At 37.8% G+C, this 17,450-nt stretch overlaps 2 protein-coding genes across 5 annotated transcripts in view; both read right to left on the minus strand.

Moving 5' to 3' along the window:
• The window catches only part of LOC111869129 (ubiquitin carboxyl-terminal hydrolase 30 homolog), a 23,317-nt gene extending 12,652 nt beyond the window's left edge, over positions 1-10,665 (minus strand). Inside the window, exons 1-5 of one of the 4 annotated variants that reach the window (XM_023860365.1) lie at positions 10,568-10,665; positions 6,948-7,058; positions 4,596-4,695; positions 2,560-2,726; positions 1,587-1,790 (exon numbers count right to left, since the gene is read on the minus strand). In XM_023860365.1, coding sequence (XP_023716133.1) covers positions 1,587-1,790; positions 2,560-2,726; positions 4,596-4,695; positions 6,948-7,058; positions 10,568-10,588 — 603 coding nt within the window. In that variant the 5' untranslated portion in view covers positions 10,589-10,665. Of the gene's footprint in view, positions 1-1,586; positions 1,791-2,559; positions 2,727-4,595; positions 4,755-6,947; positions 7,059-10,071; positions 10,094-10,567 lie in introns of those variants that run through there. The other 3 variants (XM_023860363.1, XM_023860362.2, XM_023860364.2) reach the window with 3 other exon arrangements.
• Positions 10,666-14,803: 4,138 nt separating this feature from the next.
• LOC111869128 (Golgi reassembly-stacking protein 2) overlaps positions 14,804-17,450 on the minus strand; it is an 11,817-nt gene continuing 9,170 nt past the window's right edge. Inside the window, exon 7 of the mRNA XM_023860361.2 lies at positions 14,804-16,663. Coding sequence (XP_023716129.1) covers positions 16,521-16,663 — 143 coding nt within the window. The 3' untranslated portion in view covers positions 14,804-16,520. The remainder of the gene's footprint in view (positions 16,664-17,450) is intronic.

Below are 17,450 nucleotides of genomic sequence, written 5' to 3' on the forward strand. Positions count from 1 at the left end.
ATAACAACAGGTTTTTCAAATTATTACACTTTATGTGAAAGGTTTGCACTTTCCATTTTAAATATTTAAATACTCCCCTACAGCCATGAGTGAGTAGAAATTAAATGTCCTGCATCGTTGAAGGTTTAACAACTTTTAAATCAACCAGATAATTTTCAAGAATCCTGTCTATTGGAGAAAGAATGAATTAATCCACCTAAAATAATAGGGTTACAACTCAAATAACTAAAACAATACATAACAACTGTTTGAAGTTCTGTACTAACTACATGTAATTAACAAATTCCATTGCACAGAGACCATCCTGAGAAGCTAATAGTTGCTCAGCTACTAAAGAAAATCAAGCATTTTATGGAATCTAATCACTACCATGCTGACAAGAGTCCAACTCTAGCCTCTACCACCAGCCAGATGAATTGAGTCCACTGTTACCCATCATATTACTCTAAAATCCATTTCAATATTATTTTCCCATCTATGCATGTCTTCAAGGTCTCTTTCATTCAAGATTTTCCACCACAACTTTGTGTGTAGGAGTAATGTGTATATTACCAAAACAAACTATTATGCTGCTTTATTAAACCATGTTAAAAGCTACTCCAGCTTCCAGTGACACATTCAAACAGTCTGTGGTTTTGTACTGTGTATACAAATGCATGAATACTAGCTAAGGATGCAACTGAAAACTAATAAGAGAGGAACTACATATATGTGACCTTCTTATATTATATTAAAACCAACTCTAGCTTCCAAACACAGTCTGGAATTCTGTAATGTACATATACAAGCAAATGCATGTACACTAGCTAAGGTCCTAACTAATATCCAGTGGAAGGGGAGCAACCAGATAAGGTTTTATTACATTATGCTAACAACAACTTTGGCTTTTAAATGGTGACATACCAGTGGGGGGCAGTTATTTTAGGTGTGTATAATATGACCTGCTGTGGATGGCAGGGGGGAACATGACATCTGCCACCCTTGGATTTTTTAACAAAAAATAAAATTTGTGGAAGGAAAAATATAAAATATTAATAATAAAAGCTAAAGTATTTTTAATTATTAAACATAAATAATCTAATCTGGTGGGACGCAGTAGTGTAGTTGGTTGAGGCACGATGTTACAAGCCTAAAGTTCGTGGGTTTGAGTCCCAATGAGGTGTATTCTTTCAATTTACCTAATCCTTTCAGCTGCACTATGGCCCTAGTGTCAACTCAGCTTCTAAGAGAAATGAGTAGCATGAATCTTCTTGGGGGATTAAGGGCGGCTGGTGCGTAAGGCTGACAACCTTACCACCATCTGTGAGCTCACTTTCTAGAAAATGTGGGAATCTCAACACCTCACAACCCTATGGGCCTTCACAGCCTGTTACAGAGATAGCTTTACCTTTTTATATAAATAATCTTAAACAGCTTAAATGTAAGCTCACAAGCAATTTCCACAGCCCCCCCCCAAAACCATGGTGACACTTATGTGACCTACCCATTTTGGGCCAATTTCAGAGGTACCATGCAAAGAAAAACAACATAAATGATGTACTGTAATACGGTGCTGGTGTTAGACAGCAGCAGAGATGAAGTAGTACCTTGCAATTACAGCTTGTACACTGTAACTGGCTTGTAGAAAGGCCTTGGAAAGGAAGTGGACCTTTCAATTTGGCTTCCTTCCACCAGCTGCTGGTTTCAAGACTATGCACTGTGCTTCGTAGATGTATACCTGAATTACGTAGCTGAACAGTGTCAGACTGGATCTCCCTTGGGCCATCCTCAACATCAGACAAAGAGCATACCTGTGATGAGACACATTGAATCTCTATTCAGTGACAATGGTTGTTTCAACTTCTTTATTAAAACCATCACAACACAACTAATATCAAAATCAGTGCCTAGTTTTGGCTCTGCTATATATTTTGGCTATTAATAGCCATCATCAAGCAAATACATGGTTAACATATATACACCACTGAACCGCAGCACTAGTAAAATTGGATACAATATTATTAATTATATAAAATATTTGGCATAAAAATACAATAAATTAGATTATATAAAACAAAAGTTATAGTATAAAAGAAGAATAAAATTCTTCGACTGATGTTTTACATCATCGAGTCAGTTGTTCGTTTTTGTAATTTTGTTGCGTTCCCATGGACAAATTGGAGTATTCTATAATCTGTGTGTATATAAAAAATTGTATTGGAGGCTTGTGATGTAGATGTAGTAATATTAATATTAATTATTTAGTCGGTGCCTCATCTTCCAAAGTATTGTCTGTTCTGTAGGGAATGTAAACAATGCTTGTTGTTGGTTGTTTCATTATAACATGGAACAGGGTAATCACCATCTCCTTTCCTGTCTGAAGGCTCCCAACATCACAACAATTTTTCCATATGAGTCTACTAGTGGAAGTCTTCCGCCACTTTGACAGATCTACCTGTACATAAAATGGCACAACTGGAAATCTTTCCTAAGCCATAAAATGCCTAATCTCAGCACCAAACACACATAACAAAAAGCAGCTGTACTTAAAACAAGAATAGAGAATGAAAGTTGTTGCACCTTTGGCAATGCCTGCTGCATTTCTTCTTCCAGTGTCGTAGCAATAACATGAAATAATTCATGTGCATCCTGTTCCCCAGGAGATATAACCCATCCTTGAGCCATGAGTGATTGGATCAACTTGGAAGGAGTGTATGGATCTTCACTTCCTTCCGTTCCATTCAGTACTGCCAACATTATTGTTAACATTCAGTAAGTGACTTGCTCCTAAGATTATAGCCTTTGGTTACACATATGTAAGTGCATGCACACAGGTATCCTTCATGTGAACGAACATGTACACATATACACACATCACATGTGATGTCTCCACCCCCCCCCAAAAAAAAACCCACAATATTTCTAATCATAATACTAAGAGAGAATTAGGTTATTAAATACTTTAATCTCTTAACCCTCTGAAGATTGAAATTTATCCACATCACAATAAAAAAACTGCATTTTCTCTGCATTTCAAATTAAAAACGGTCTTAAGAAAAAGAGAGATGACACTGCACAAGATACCTGTATGGCTAGTAGCAACATATGCTTCTAAGACTTGGATACTTACAAAGACACGAGAGACTGCAATAGACCCATCTGAGGGATGGATCTTGAGGAGTATCTCTGGGGCAGTACAGGACAAAGGATGATGGAAAAGAAGAGAGAATTTTCAATTATATAAATTATATTAGCTAATGTATTAAAATTAACAGACTAAAGTAGGCAGAATATGTCACAAATGGATAACAATAGGTCAACTAAGAGAATACAAACATTATGTTTCTGGTCTTCATCCATGATCCTATTTTCATTTTAAACATGTTCCGGAGACTGGATTCTGTCTGTCTTCAGGTAAAACCTGCTCAGTTGGGCCCAATTGATAGGACTAGTCCCTATCTCTGGACACCTGCACCTGTATACAAACCGAGTGCAGCATAACTCATCTGCAAGAGTTAAGATGAAACATTAAAACATCAAAAAACTCCATATATAGGAGGACTGGAACCAGAGTACAATCAGATTAGAAGTCATCACTGGAGAGATAAATTCCACAGAGAATCCAGTCTCCAAGACATGTTTCAAATTAAAACAGGATGACGGATAATGTCCAGAAACATAATATTTGTATTAATGTACCATCATCATAAACTTTTAGATCTTGACTAAGGAATGTGTGACACAAGATCAGAATGAAAAAGAGGAATTGGAATGCCAAAAGTGAGATGGGGGAATAATGTGGACCAGGTTGCCAGACTTCTAGGAGAGAAGAACTGAATGAGCCTGGCATTATACAGGAAGAGTGGAAGAAACTTTTGAAGAAGACCATGGTCCACACAGGGCTGTCAAGTTGATGATGATGACAATGGTTATCATGATAATGACATGTGATATTTTTAATTAACAAAATAGATTCCTGTATCTACAGCACACCATAAGTATAACTCTTAATAAGGTCTGTACACATCCATCATTCAAAAAGTAATTCAGTAAGGACCATTATTATGAACATGAAACAAATTATAGTGTTTGAATTAAGGCTTACAACCTCACTGCCATCTGTGAGATGACTGTCTGGAAAATGTGAGAGACTCACTGTATCACAACCCTATAGGGCCTACGACGATAGCATAGTTGGTTGAGGCACTATACTACAAGCTGTAAGTCATGAGATTGATTCCCGATGAGGTCACTGGATTTTTCAATTCACTTAATTCTTGCAGCTGCACTACGGCCCTCGGGTCAACTCAGCCTCTAACAGAAACAAGTACCAGGAATCTTCCTAGGGGTAAAGGGCAGCTGGCACGTAAGGCTGACAACCTCACTGTCACTGACTGTCTAGATGAAGTGTGAGCCTCAACATCCCAGAACCCTATGGAGCTCCACAGCCTGTTACAGAGATAACTTTACCTTTTTTAGAGTCTTTAAATATTTCTGTTGGCTCTGCTTTGAAAGAAAATCCACAGAAAATCTCCAAAAATGAAAAATGAAAAATGAATAGACATTTATACAAATATTCAAAGTCCAAAAATATGAAAATGCCTTTGTTCATTTACCTTGGAGAGTATTCCATAATGATGCAGTCAAGCTACTCCCTTTGGTGCTACTTTGATGTGTGGACAGCCAGTCCATAACAACAGGGCAAGATGCAAGTGCCTGAAGCAAAGTGTTCAGGAAACATGTGTAACCAAGATTCACCAGTCCAAGGACTTGACCTAAAAGCCAAAACATATATAACTCCTGCAAAATGAAAGTTAGTGGTGAAATCAAGAACAAGGTCTTCTAGGCTATGAAGCCGTGTAGTCTGGTAGACAGGTACAAACATTTCAGAGTATCTGCTGTCTCTGCCTTTGAGGAAGATGGAAGTAGCAAGTTCTCCAAAATGTTGGTACCTAGCAACCAAACTACACAGCACTATATCTTGATATTCATCAATGTGAGAAATACAAATCTCATATAGTGGTGTAATGTTTTACCTTGAGTTTATCATACTCAGGGGAAAAAAAAGGGCCATATGTGGTATTCTATTCTGAAGGAAAAAACATATATTACTCACACATGAAAGCAAAATGTTAAGAAAAATATTGTGTTGTAACAGTACACAAAGAATTGCCAGTACAGCTAAATGAAGGACCATGTTATGGGCTATACATGCAGTTTTAATGACCAGTCAAGAAACGCATTCAGAATTTTGAACAGAAAGGCTATTACCAATGGTCTCCACAAGACTGACAGATTTTGTACATTAATGTATGAACAATTTACTGACCACCTTCCAAATTACTATGGGACAACTGGAAACCAGTGAAACAAGGCAGGACATACCATTAACATTGCATGCTGCCTCTGGCAGCAGGATTTTAACTTGGAAATAATGAGATTTATATTGTAAACAATGTAATGTTATGCATGCTGGCCTGACAGACATGTGCATGTGCCAGCATAGTTGCGTGACCTGTATAAAACAATGATTAACACAGGGGGAAGTGAAGGTCAAGAATTACTTAAAAAACTTTACCTTCCTCAACTAATAAGAGATTATGGTCTTCTGACACATATGATTCAGCCTGGTAAATACATATCAATTTTTGGAGGGACCTGCTGCATCTATATTCAAGGCAAAAGAATTCAGTCTAAAACTGGAGATGTAACATTCATAGTTGTCTAATTACAGAATTCTGAACTCGAATGGTCTTCACATGTAGCAAAAACGACAATTTATCTCAGGATTTTTTTTAAATGGTGACAAGCAGTAACCCTGAATATTTTAAGCGTATATGGTATAACTAGCTTGTTAACAGATAATGGAAGGTGTACTAGTGAAATTAAATCCAGAATTGCTATGGCAAAAGCTGCATTTAGCAAGAAAAGGAACCTTTTTACCAGCAAATTGGACTTAAATTTGAGAAAGAAATTAGTGAAATGCTGCATTTGGAGCATAGCTCTGTATGGGGCTGAAACATGGACACTTAGGGCAGTAGATCAGAAACATATGGAAAGTTTTGAAATGTGGTGTTCGAGAAGGAAGGAGAAGATCAGTTGGGCTGATTATGTGAGAAATGAAGAAGTGTTAATTAGAGTCAGTGAGCAGAGGAATATCCTATACGAAATAAGAAAACGGAAGGCTAATTGGATTGGTCATGTTTTACACAGAAATTGCCTTCTAAAAGATGTTACTGAAGGAAAGATAGAGGGGCGGATAGAAGTGACAAGAAGACGAGGAAGAAGATGTAAGAAGATGCTGGATGACCTTGTGGACAGAAGAGGATACTGTCATTTGAAGGAGAAAGCTCTAGATCGCATTAAGTGGAGGAATTGTTTTGGAAGAGACTGTGGACCTGTCGTCTGACAGATTACTGATGATGATGATGGTATAGGTAGTTAGTTACTTATTGGAGAGGGTGGGTTTCCCCATGCACTGAGACCTGTATTGGTCCATTGTGCTTCCCTCTATGATTTCTACCAGTCTCTATATCCTACCAGTACTGGTGCTTACCATCAGTCCCGCCCAGGCAGCGAGACCGGCTCTACTTACCTGAGAGGTATCTATGATGCTTCGCCCATCTACCAGAGGTATCAGAGACTGCTGTTGGGTGGGAAACGTCCGTTAATTTGGCTCAGTGACCTCCTTTGGAGATATGAGGTTCTTTTACGTGCTGTAAAGCTACGACACGGGACCCACAGCTTAAGTCCCTCCCGGAGGACTTGTTCCCTGAATTTTTCCGCCCTTAAAAATTCGACGACCTCCGCCGGGTATTTGAACCCGCGTACTATGAGTCATGAGGTGAGAACGTTACCTCTAGACTATGGAGGCTGCTGTGATGATGGTATAACTGTTACTTATTATTTAAAAAAATTATAGTCATCAAATATAACTTGTCAATTAAAATGAAATGTGTCTAACTTACTCCTTCGTTTCTGACGAAATGCAGGTCCCCAAAGAACGAACACTCCAACTGCAAATACGACTGATATTGTGGCAAACAATAAAACATTCTCACGTTTTGTTTCCAGCATGACTGCAAAAAAAAAAAAAAACTTAAGAAGAAGAAAAAAGAAAGATATATATAAGCAAAAGGGACCATTCTTCATCCTTCTTTTGTAATCTGAAACCATGAAAGTGATACATAAGATATTGTCATATGTATGAATTTGACTATAGACGGATTTTGGATAGATGGTTGGAGTTATTGGACGCTTTGATACAAAACATGAGTACTCTTTACAAGTTATCACATGCACACACACACACTGTAATGTCCAAGTGGTGGACAAAATAATGGAAACACTAAGAAATTAGGGAACAGAATTTATGTTGATTACTTTGAAAGAACTTCAGTTGGCAACAATGAATGTTCCTCCATTTGTTTACACTCTATAGTCCTCATGTATTATTATTATTATTGGAGGGGGTGGGTTTCCCCATGCACTGTGACCAGTTGTTGTTCTATTGTGTGTCCCCCCTTAATTTCTACTGTCGCCATGCTCTTCCAGTACTGGTGCTCGCTATCAGCCCCGTTCTGCCAGCGAGGTAGGCATTCTCTGGCAGTGGTACCCGATACTTCCCCATCTACCAGAGGAATTGGAAACTACTTGGGCGGAAAACTCTCCCTAATTTTGCTCAGAGGTCTCCTAGAGACATGAGGATCTCTTACGTGCCGTAAATCTACGACACAGGACCCACAGCTTAAAGTCCCTCCCGGAGGACTTGTTCCCTGAATTTTTCCACCCTTAAAAATTCCACGACATCCGCCGGGCTTGAACCTGCGTACCTTGAGTCATGAGGTGGGAACATTACCCCTAGACTACGGAGGCCGCTTTAGTGCTCATGTAAGTGCATTAGTGACTGTGTTGAGTGACAGTCCATGTGAAAGAATTGGAAAATGGGAGACTAGTATGATTTTTAAAGAAGACAAATCGTTAGTGCGTGTTTAGCTGGAACATCTGCAACAAAAACTACCACGTTATTAGGTGTATCGAGAGCGAAGAGAAACAGTGGGCGAGAAGGACTTTTTTAAAAATCACACAGCTACTACAGCATAGGTGACAGAACAGCAGAACTGAATATTCATTCATCTTGAAGACCTTGTTTCCACAAAAACTATCCAATGTGTGCTTCACAAATCAAACATCCATGGTAGGTCTGCAACTGCTAAACTTCTGATTACTGAAAGCAATGCTCAGATGTGTAAACGATGGTGTCATGACCATATAACCTGGAACATCACACAACCAGACAACCGGAAATGCATGTGTGATACGGTCAGGTGTGTCATCTTTCATGGTGTTTCCTACATCAGGAACGGTTTACATCTGGAGAACATCCAAGAACCCTATAATCTGGAATGCCTGGTTCCACCAGTGAACCATGGGGAAGCTTCTGTGATGGTCTGGGCAGCAATACTATGGTATTCTGTTGGTCCCATTATTACACTCCATGGCTGAATTACTGCAAAGGAATATGTGAACAGGTTGGGTAATCAGGTGAATCCCATGATCCAGATGTCACTTCAGAACGATGCAGTTTCCTAAGGTGACAACACCCCCAATCACACAGCTGGAACTGTTCAGTCATGATTTGAAGAGCACAAAGGTGAACTTCAACATCTTCCCTGGCCAGCACAATCACCACTTTTAACACCACTGAACCACTCTGGTCCGTTTTGGACACTAGAGTGAGAAACATATTTCCACCTTCACCATCTATAAAACCAATCTTAAGATGTTCTTCAAGGGCATGAAATTCCACTAGGGGCTGTTCAAAAATTGTACGAGTCCACTGATGCAAGATGGACTGCAGTTGTGATGAATGCAAAAGGTGGTCGGACACCATAATAATAAAGAAATGTGTACAGTATCTATATTGTTTCCATTATTTTGTCCCAACTCCTATATATATTATTTTAATTTTCATTTACTTTTAACATACATGATAAAGAATGCACATTTGAAATGGTTCCTCTGTCACCACAGCACGGCACATGCACAGGTTGTGGTTGCAGGAGACAGCCTTCAGCTAAGGATGGTGGCTACAAAGATACTGAATTAGCAGCTGCGAACGGGTTGACTTCCTGCTTGGTGGTTAAAAATGTTACATAGGATCTTAGCCTTGGGAGGGAGGTGAATCTTTGAATGTCATATACGGCAAGAACTATTTTCACTATCTGAGCAAGAAGGACCTTGCTGCACTGAATTATTTATTTTAGTTAAGAATATAAATGTAGACAGAACACTTTAACCTTCTGATATATAAAGGCCAGTGAACTACAAATATTATAACACTCTAAAAGGTATCATTTTAACAGGACCACCATATATTCCATAATTACTCACATAATTGGCATATTCCTCGTACATTCTACCATAGCGAAATAAATGTCCCAAATGACAGTAGATCTGAACATACTGCACTGCCATACATTATCATTTCTTAATGGTAAAATGATGAAAGTCCAACAGAGTGATGCCAGTATTGATTTGAAAGAAGACTAATGTAACACTACATGAAACCAAAAGGCCTAACCTAACATAACCTATGTTCTTTTGTTTCATAAGGAAATTACAAGCATAATAACTTGTGTTAGGGGCCTTCTGGTATGGGTTGGATTCCTTTTGCACCATTACTGAATAGACTATGTTGAGCTTGTGCCAAATTATATGAACAAATATGCCTACAAGTGACACCTATATGGGAGTCGGGGTTATTTATGACAGTCAGTATCTAAGACTATATAGCATAGAATTATGTAACTGATGAATGTGAAAGGATTTAGAAGGTAGCAGCTGCAGTCTAATAAAGGTACTATCACAGCAATTTATTGGAGGGGATGTGGAAAACCATAAAAAATCGTCACCATAATTGGTGTCCCCACCGAGGACTCCAGAAAACAAGTTCACAGCATTCAACATTGGACCTATACTCAGGGATGTGATACCTTTAGTCAAATGATAAATTTGGCTACTTATCATTAAATTTCAGTTCTGCTAAAAAGCAATGACTTAAACTCTGCTCCGTTTTTTTCTCGTACTTACTTCCTGCAGCCACCTAGAAATATTATTACTATCTCCTATCATGGGATGGCATATATAACCATGCATACGTAAATCTGTGACCAGACTGCCACTCTCATCATTTATATAGCTAATTCGCGTTCGTAATTCTTTCTTAAAACCAGTCACACCTCCATTAAAGTCTCATCTATGATTATTTTTACTGTTATTCCCTTCGTTAACTTAATGTAGTCCGCGTCTCCAGTCACTGTACGAGCTTTCTTGCCGCTTCCTGCTACCGAAGCTGCATTCAGTTTATTCAGCTATACAGTAAGATATATTACTTCGTTTTTAACACATAATAGACCTAGAGATATGACTAACGAATGACTCATTCGCATTTTTATCATCAAATGAATATATCTCAATATCGGCATCATATTGAAAATGTTCGATGACAATAATCGAGTAGCTTGACAAGCAGATCAATCCGGTACGAAATCAGTGTTTGAATTTGTTTCGTTTCTAAAAGACGTACTTGCTTATTACCCAGCAACATACACAACTCCTCAAGTTACCGCCATGTTGTCCGCCTCGTTAGTTTTGCCAACCTGCCAGCTATAGTGTGCTCTCGATCTCTCTCGAGCCTCTCGATCTTCATTATATTGCTGGGACCGTGTTTACATCGGATTACAGAATACCACGGATCACCCCTACTCATTCATGCTGCCATTATTGGCATGGTAACCCTCGCATTTACGCTAGTTTTTGAGTTTTTGAGGGATTTTGCAAGAATTGCAATATGGCGGGCGTTGGTGTCGTGGTATTGAACCCTGTGCTCAGACGTTCAATTAGATTGGTAAATACGAAATATATTCGTGCGATTTCTACCTCGAAGAAAAACAGAGAGACTGTAGGCCTAGCAGAACCTACCAGTAAAAGTGAAACAACAGAAAGCACCGCTGTATCAAAGAAGAATTGGGTCAGTTATGGATTCGATTTCAAGAATGAGGAAGACGACAGAAATGCTATGCATTCAGCTTTTTTCTTTTCAATTACACTGTGCATAGTGTTTGGAGGATTCGTCTTTACATATTACCCCGATGTTATGTTGCGCGACTGGTCGCAGCGAGAAGCATATCTTGAACTACGAAGAAGAGAGGCACTTGGGCTGCCACCCATTGATCGCAACCTCATTGATCCCAGCAAAATTGTATTGCCTTCAGATGAAGAACTGCGAGGTACAGAGATTATAATATAGACATCCATTTAAAATAGTAGTATGGAGCCGGATATGTCGTGCCTCAGAGGATAATTGCTGATGTAATAGTTTGTGTAATGAGTTTCGTCATTGAAATGTATGAAAGTTATAGGTTATTTAGCGTAGATATTTGCCCAGTGAATCAGCCTTCTGAATTAATGGAAGTTACACAAGAAACTTTGTTGTCCATTTAATGCACATTGTATATATATAGATTTGCTTTTTATGAGTTGTACCCAAACCTGTTGGATTATGACAAGTTAAAATTACATTTCTTTTGAAGTCTATTGTCTGATTACTTGCTTTTACAACATTAATATCCTTCAGACTGGTAGATTCTAAAGGGTTCTGACAATAGTGGGTAACACAGAATTACTTGGTTTTGGACTTTTTCCCATCATCCAGAATTCTAAGTAATAGAGGACAGGATGTTTCAGAAACTGGATCTCTTTCCATCTTCCAGTGATTGAGATTAGCTCTTTCTAAGGGGCCCAACTGAATAGGTGTCTTCCTTTCTCCCTGAAGACAGAAAGAGATCCAGTAACCGAAATGTCTTGTCCTCTATTACCTAGAATTCCAGACGATAGAAAAAGTCTAAAAACCCTACCTGCATGCCCCCATGCATGCTGTCATTCTAATTATACTTGGCAAAGAGTACAAGTTATGAAGTTCATTATAGAGTTTACTTCAACCTCCTACCACTTCATCCCTCTTCAGTCCAGATATCCTCCCAAGCACCCTCAGTCTGTGTTCCTCCCTTAATGTCAGAGACCAAGTTTCACATCCATACAGAACCACAGGCAAAATGAAAGTTGTTTCTGTACTTAACTAATTAAGCACTAAACCATGAAGTGGGAGTGGACAGATTTATAATTTATTTATTTACTTCATACCCATGGATCAAGGACAAGTCAATTGACCTTGGATCTAGTTGGAGGTAAGAAGTCAGTTTTGTATCCCAGCCACTTTACCCCCCTGTGGAAAAGCACCCAGTACTCACTGGATAGGAGGCTGGGTGGGTCCCAGAACCAGTCTGGCTAACTTGCAGAGGACAAACATCTTGTCCCTACATGGACTCAAACTCTGACTCCTCAGCTGTCCAACTTACAATCACTATACCAGCTGCACTGTTCTGGTTCAAGTTAATGATATAGGCAGCCTGAAATATGTACAGCTGAGCCTAGTTCTGTTGAGGCTGAAATTGCTATTGAAGAATTTAAGTACTGACTTAATCAAAGTAAAATGTTATCTTCTAAGACCTATGAACTTATACATTCTATTCAGAACTTGATAATTGTCGCAGCAGTGTAGGGACTGTATTACTGTACTAACTATTTACAAAAAAGGGTGATAAAATTGAGTACTAATTAAAGGAATGTCATTTAACTTTTTACAAAAAGTTTATTATTCTTCCCTCTAGGTTATCTGTATATATACAAAACTAGGAATTAAGTGTGGTTCATGATTTGACAGCTCAACTACCGACATGATATTCTGCATTACACACTCAAGACAGTGGAAGTACAATATGATGGTACTTTGGCTGAAAGAAAGGTTTTCAAATGCCACCACATTCCTCACTGTTGCAACTAACCTATGACATCCTGATACACTGTTGTGCTGTAATAACAATCCAAACCAGTTCAATCCATGGCCTTCCATGTGGCCACTTCCATTGCCAAATGCTGTTTCTACTGCCTTATTATGTCAATTCCATCATATTTCATTCGTTTTACAACACTCCCTCCCAAGAAATGGACAAGCAAGTTCTGTACATACATGTAATTCCCCATTTAGTAATAACTTCTCTTTGATCAAATTGTTTCCCTAGGACTTAAGTTTCAGATAACTTTAAATGATGCTCTTCTTTCAGAATAAGACAGCCCATTTCACAGCCACACAAAACATGAACAAAATAATTTGGTATATCATAATTTTCAGTGATTTGGTATCAAGAAGATGAGAACTTAATAAGAAGCATTTCCAAGCATGCTTTGCTCTTGAAGTTGTGAATCATATTTCTACCTACAGTTATTCTTGAATAGAAAAATGCACATTAATTTATATAACTTAAAATCCAAGCAGCAGTATTTACAAGGATTATGTATAAAGGACCAAAATAATTACAGGATTATCATTAACCTTACTTTATTTTGTAGAGTGTAAGTTTGTAATTTTCTTTATTTTACTTAAATAGGTGTATTAACTGCTGAGATTAAGTTATATAATAGCACCAGTGATGAATGCTCCATTCTGGGTAGTAGAGCCCTGCCAGACCACTAATCTAGATGAATATATAAAAAAAAAAATGTTTTTCTTGTTCACCGAGTTAGGGATCTTAATATTTTGCTACGAGTATCTGTATACATTGTAGAGCGTATGTGCCACAGTGTTGCTTTGTATACTCCAGGAAACAGATGTAAACAGATTCATCGCTCATCTACAGGTCCAAACTCTACTTCCATGTATCACGTTAAAAAAAAAGTATACTTAATTGTTAACGCTACCAGATCATGCACTTGCATTCCACATGACCCGCCTTCTGGACAGGAATCACCACTGAAAAGCATATAATGTAACCCACTTCAGACCATACAATTATTTTTTTTCCTAGAAGAAATGTTGCAGAATATAAAATAACTGGTGAAAAAACATTGCATATACCTTCTCATTTGATTGATCTTGACTATGTTGCCTTGGAAATGAAACTGATTACTGCTCAGCAGACCAGGTTGCTGAATATCAAACAAAGATACCATCTATTCAGATTTAGTTATGGAGATGGTTTCCATAAATTACCAAAACTTAATCAAAATTGTTGGAGCTCGAAAGCTGAATAGAATGTAATCTATCCAAAAGTTCAGAAGTTAGCTAAGCTTACATCCCCAAACAGATAGTGTACCAAAAACTGGTTTTACATATTAAGAGGGGCTCAGACCATGTAAATCCGTTCAGATCTCAATTTCTTTGTTATCACAGTGCTTTCTCATATATATTACATATATGAGAAAGTAAATATCATTGAAAAAACACGCACAAATAACCACTACTTTACAAATCTATGGACCACTTGGTGTGTGTCACTTTTCCATACTTCCATGTTATATGATATAACCCCCATCTAAGGTTTCTTTAGGGAGCAGTGGATCTCAAGACTGAACTCAGAATAATCTTAAATACAGGTAATTTTAGACTGAGATTATTGATTTGCAGTCACTGAAACTGAACACTATATGAGGACAATCCCTTAACTGAGAACATTAAATCAGGGTGCTCTGTATATATCTCATGAATGACACATTAATTTCAATATTCATCAGATTTAGGTGGATAAAAGTCTTCAAATGTTTCATATGTTGCCCCTGAAGAGAGATTCAACATAACAATGTTAATCTCAGGAAACATGGGAAAACATCTCACATGGCAGTTAGAAATTAATTACATATATAAAGTATAATTTTGTGACAAATTGCCATATACATACAGTTAAGGTAAAAGGTAAAGTTGTTCCTGTGCTTAACTAATTAAGCACTACACCATGAAGGTGTATGAGGGAGTGGATGTACAGATCCACATTTAAATGTTTTTAATTAGCAATAAGAATTAAAGACTGGTCTCATATTATGCTGTGTAGTCTGGTACATTGGTAACCATCTGTGGCACTCCATAGCATCACATTAAGAAAACCAGCTATAATATTTGCCATTGTGAGAACCACAAACTTCATATAGCAAAAGTATATTCATCATAAAAATACTTTCAATACAAGAAATATTCTTAAAAGGTACACTTCATTGTACACATTTTAGCACTGGCTTTAATATATACAAGCCATCTGTCAACTCTCGGAACTCAAAATGGCTCCATCTACGTATTAATCTTCCTGCCCCCCCCCCTTCAAAGTTGCAACATGCCTCCCTTTCCATATTTCTGTTGTACTTCCTACAGATTCTAGCTTATAAGCTTGTATGTTAAATTCAGAAAAGCAAGACAGCAGTGAAGGACGCACACTTCACATTATGCTTTCCACCATTTACAGGATACACCTTCAACAGCAAAAGGCAACCTCACCACACACAGACCCCTCATTTTACAGCAGTACATATCAAGGGCAAAGTCAGAGAGGCATAAAGGATATGACCCTTTCTGTGTATGATAATTTAAAATTGCCACTGTACTCAATTAAGTAGCACAACAAAGACAGGCACAAATAACCATGCTGCTGAGGTGCCTTTAAACCCACTACTACAACAAAGACATGGAGGAGGTACAGCTCCACACATTCTTAATATTAGCAGTAGCTGAAGGTGAGTACTAAGCTTCATGCTCCAACCACTACCCCTAGAAAATGAGTCCTTGAACCAACTGAACAGGAAGCTGCTGAGTCCCACAGCAGGTCTGGCTGTGGTGGCGAAGAGAAAATGTGTCACAATGCCAGGAATGCCATTCTTCCAGCCCAAAGCAAGTCACATACACACTTTACATATTTTTAAGGGGATTCCTGTAGTTTTGTTTAGATATTTCATTTAAATGGGCTTAATCCAAAATTAAATGTCCTAATTATACAAGAGCACACTATGGCATTAACACAAAATGTATTAGCATTTTCCACTATATCTAAAGGTTTATTATGCCGAACTAAAAATTGAAAAGTCACTATTTCTAAACAAAGTGCGTACTGTACTAATGATTGCTTAATGAATGGTGCACAGAACATTTATGATGCAAAAACATGTATTCATGTTTTATTATGCCACCACATTATAATAACTTTAATGGGATGTAACCCTCAAGGCCTTGATGATGAAGGAATAGCATATAATGAACTTGTATCTAACTTACAGGAACAAAAACAAATGAAGTTGCAAACACAACTTGCAACTTCCATCTCTCCTGAGTTATCTACAAACATTATACTTGCATTTCAAGAGCGAAAACATTGTAATCGCATCTTTCATGAATTAAAATTATTTTGCTCATGCTATACTTTTTGAAATAAGAAGTGATTATGTGCATGAAATACATTCTCCTTGGTACTGTAATTCTCAGTCAAATATATCTACGTTTCCTGCTTCACATAATCTCAAAGCACTTCATTACTTCTAGCATGGCACAATAATATTTATTTTCATGAAGAATCCTGAATGTACACAGGAAGATCTTCCATATACCACCTTGAGAAAGTACACTACCTTCCTCTTATTTGTTCTCCTTTGCATTCAATGAAGTGTTACTGTGAAACGACAGGTTGTGATTCCGAGTTCCCTCTGGTCGCCTGAAGACCAAGTGTGGTACTGACTGTGATCGGTGGCATACCTGGTAATGCGATCGTCACAGGCATTCCTGGGATACCTGGTGCTGGTTGTGGGAAACCTGGAACATGGTGTACAGTCCTTTTTGAAGCACTCACAATTATAGTAGTTACTATAGGATTCTGACAATGGTGTATAACACACAGATATATTGGGATTTCGGACTTTATCCATCGTCCTAGTTTTTAAGATAACTAAGAAAAACACGAAGTTTTGGAAACTGGATCTGTTTCTGTCCTCAGGTGAGGGAAAACAACCTATTCTGTTGGGTCCCTTAGAAAGAGCTAGCCTCAATCACTGGACCAGTTTTTCTTAGTTATCTTAAAAACCAGGACGATGGATAAAGTCTGAAAACCCAGTATCTCTGTAAGACATATTAAGTATTACATGCTAGTATGGAAGTTGGTCTAGAAGCAACTGGAGAGGAAAGAAAAAAGTTTATGTTAATGTCTTCACCACAATGCAGGATAAAATCATAATAGTATAAAGACAGTTAACAGATCCTTTGAAAATGTGCAGAAATTAAAATATTTTGGACTTACACTAAAAATCAAAATTTAATTATTGAAGAAATTAAGAGCTGATTAAATCTAGATAATGCTTGCTACAATTCTGTTCATAATCTTTTCTCTTGTTGTCTATTTAAAAACGAAAAATTAAAATACATAATAATATATTTCAGCAATCTGTTGCATTGATATACAGGGTGTCCCAGGAGGAATGGTCAAAACTTCGGGAGGGTGTTCCTTATGTTAAAGTATGCCGATATAACCCAAAACACCTATGTCCAAAGTTGAACGGTTACGGAGATAATGGCCCAAGAAAAGTGTGGTCTTCTGGCAGGTCCA

Source organism: Cryptotermes secundus, unplaced genomic scaffold (genome assembly GCF_002891405.2).
Source record: "Cryptotermes secundus unplaced genomic scaffold, Csec_1.0 scaffold618, whole genome shotgun sequence".
NCBI classification, from domain to species: Eukaryota; Metazoa; Arthropoda; class Insecta; order Blattodea; family Kalotermitidae; genus Cryptotermes; species Cryptotermes secundus.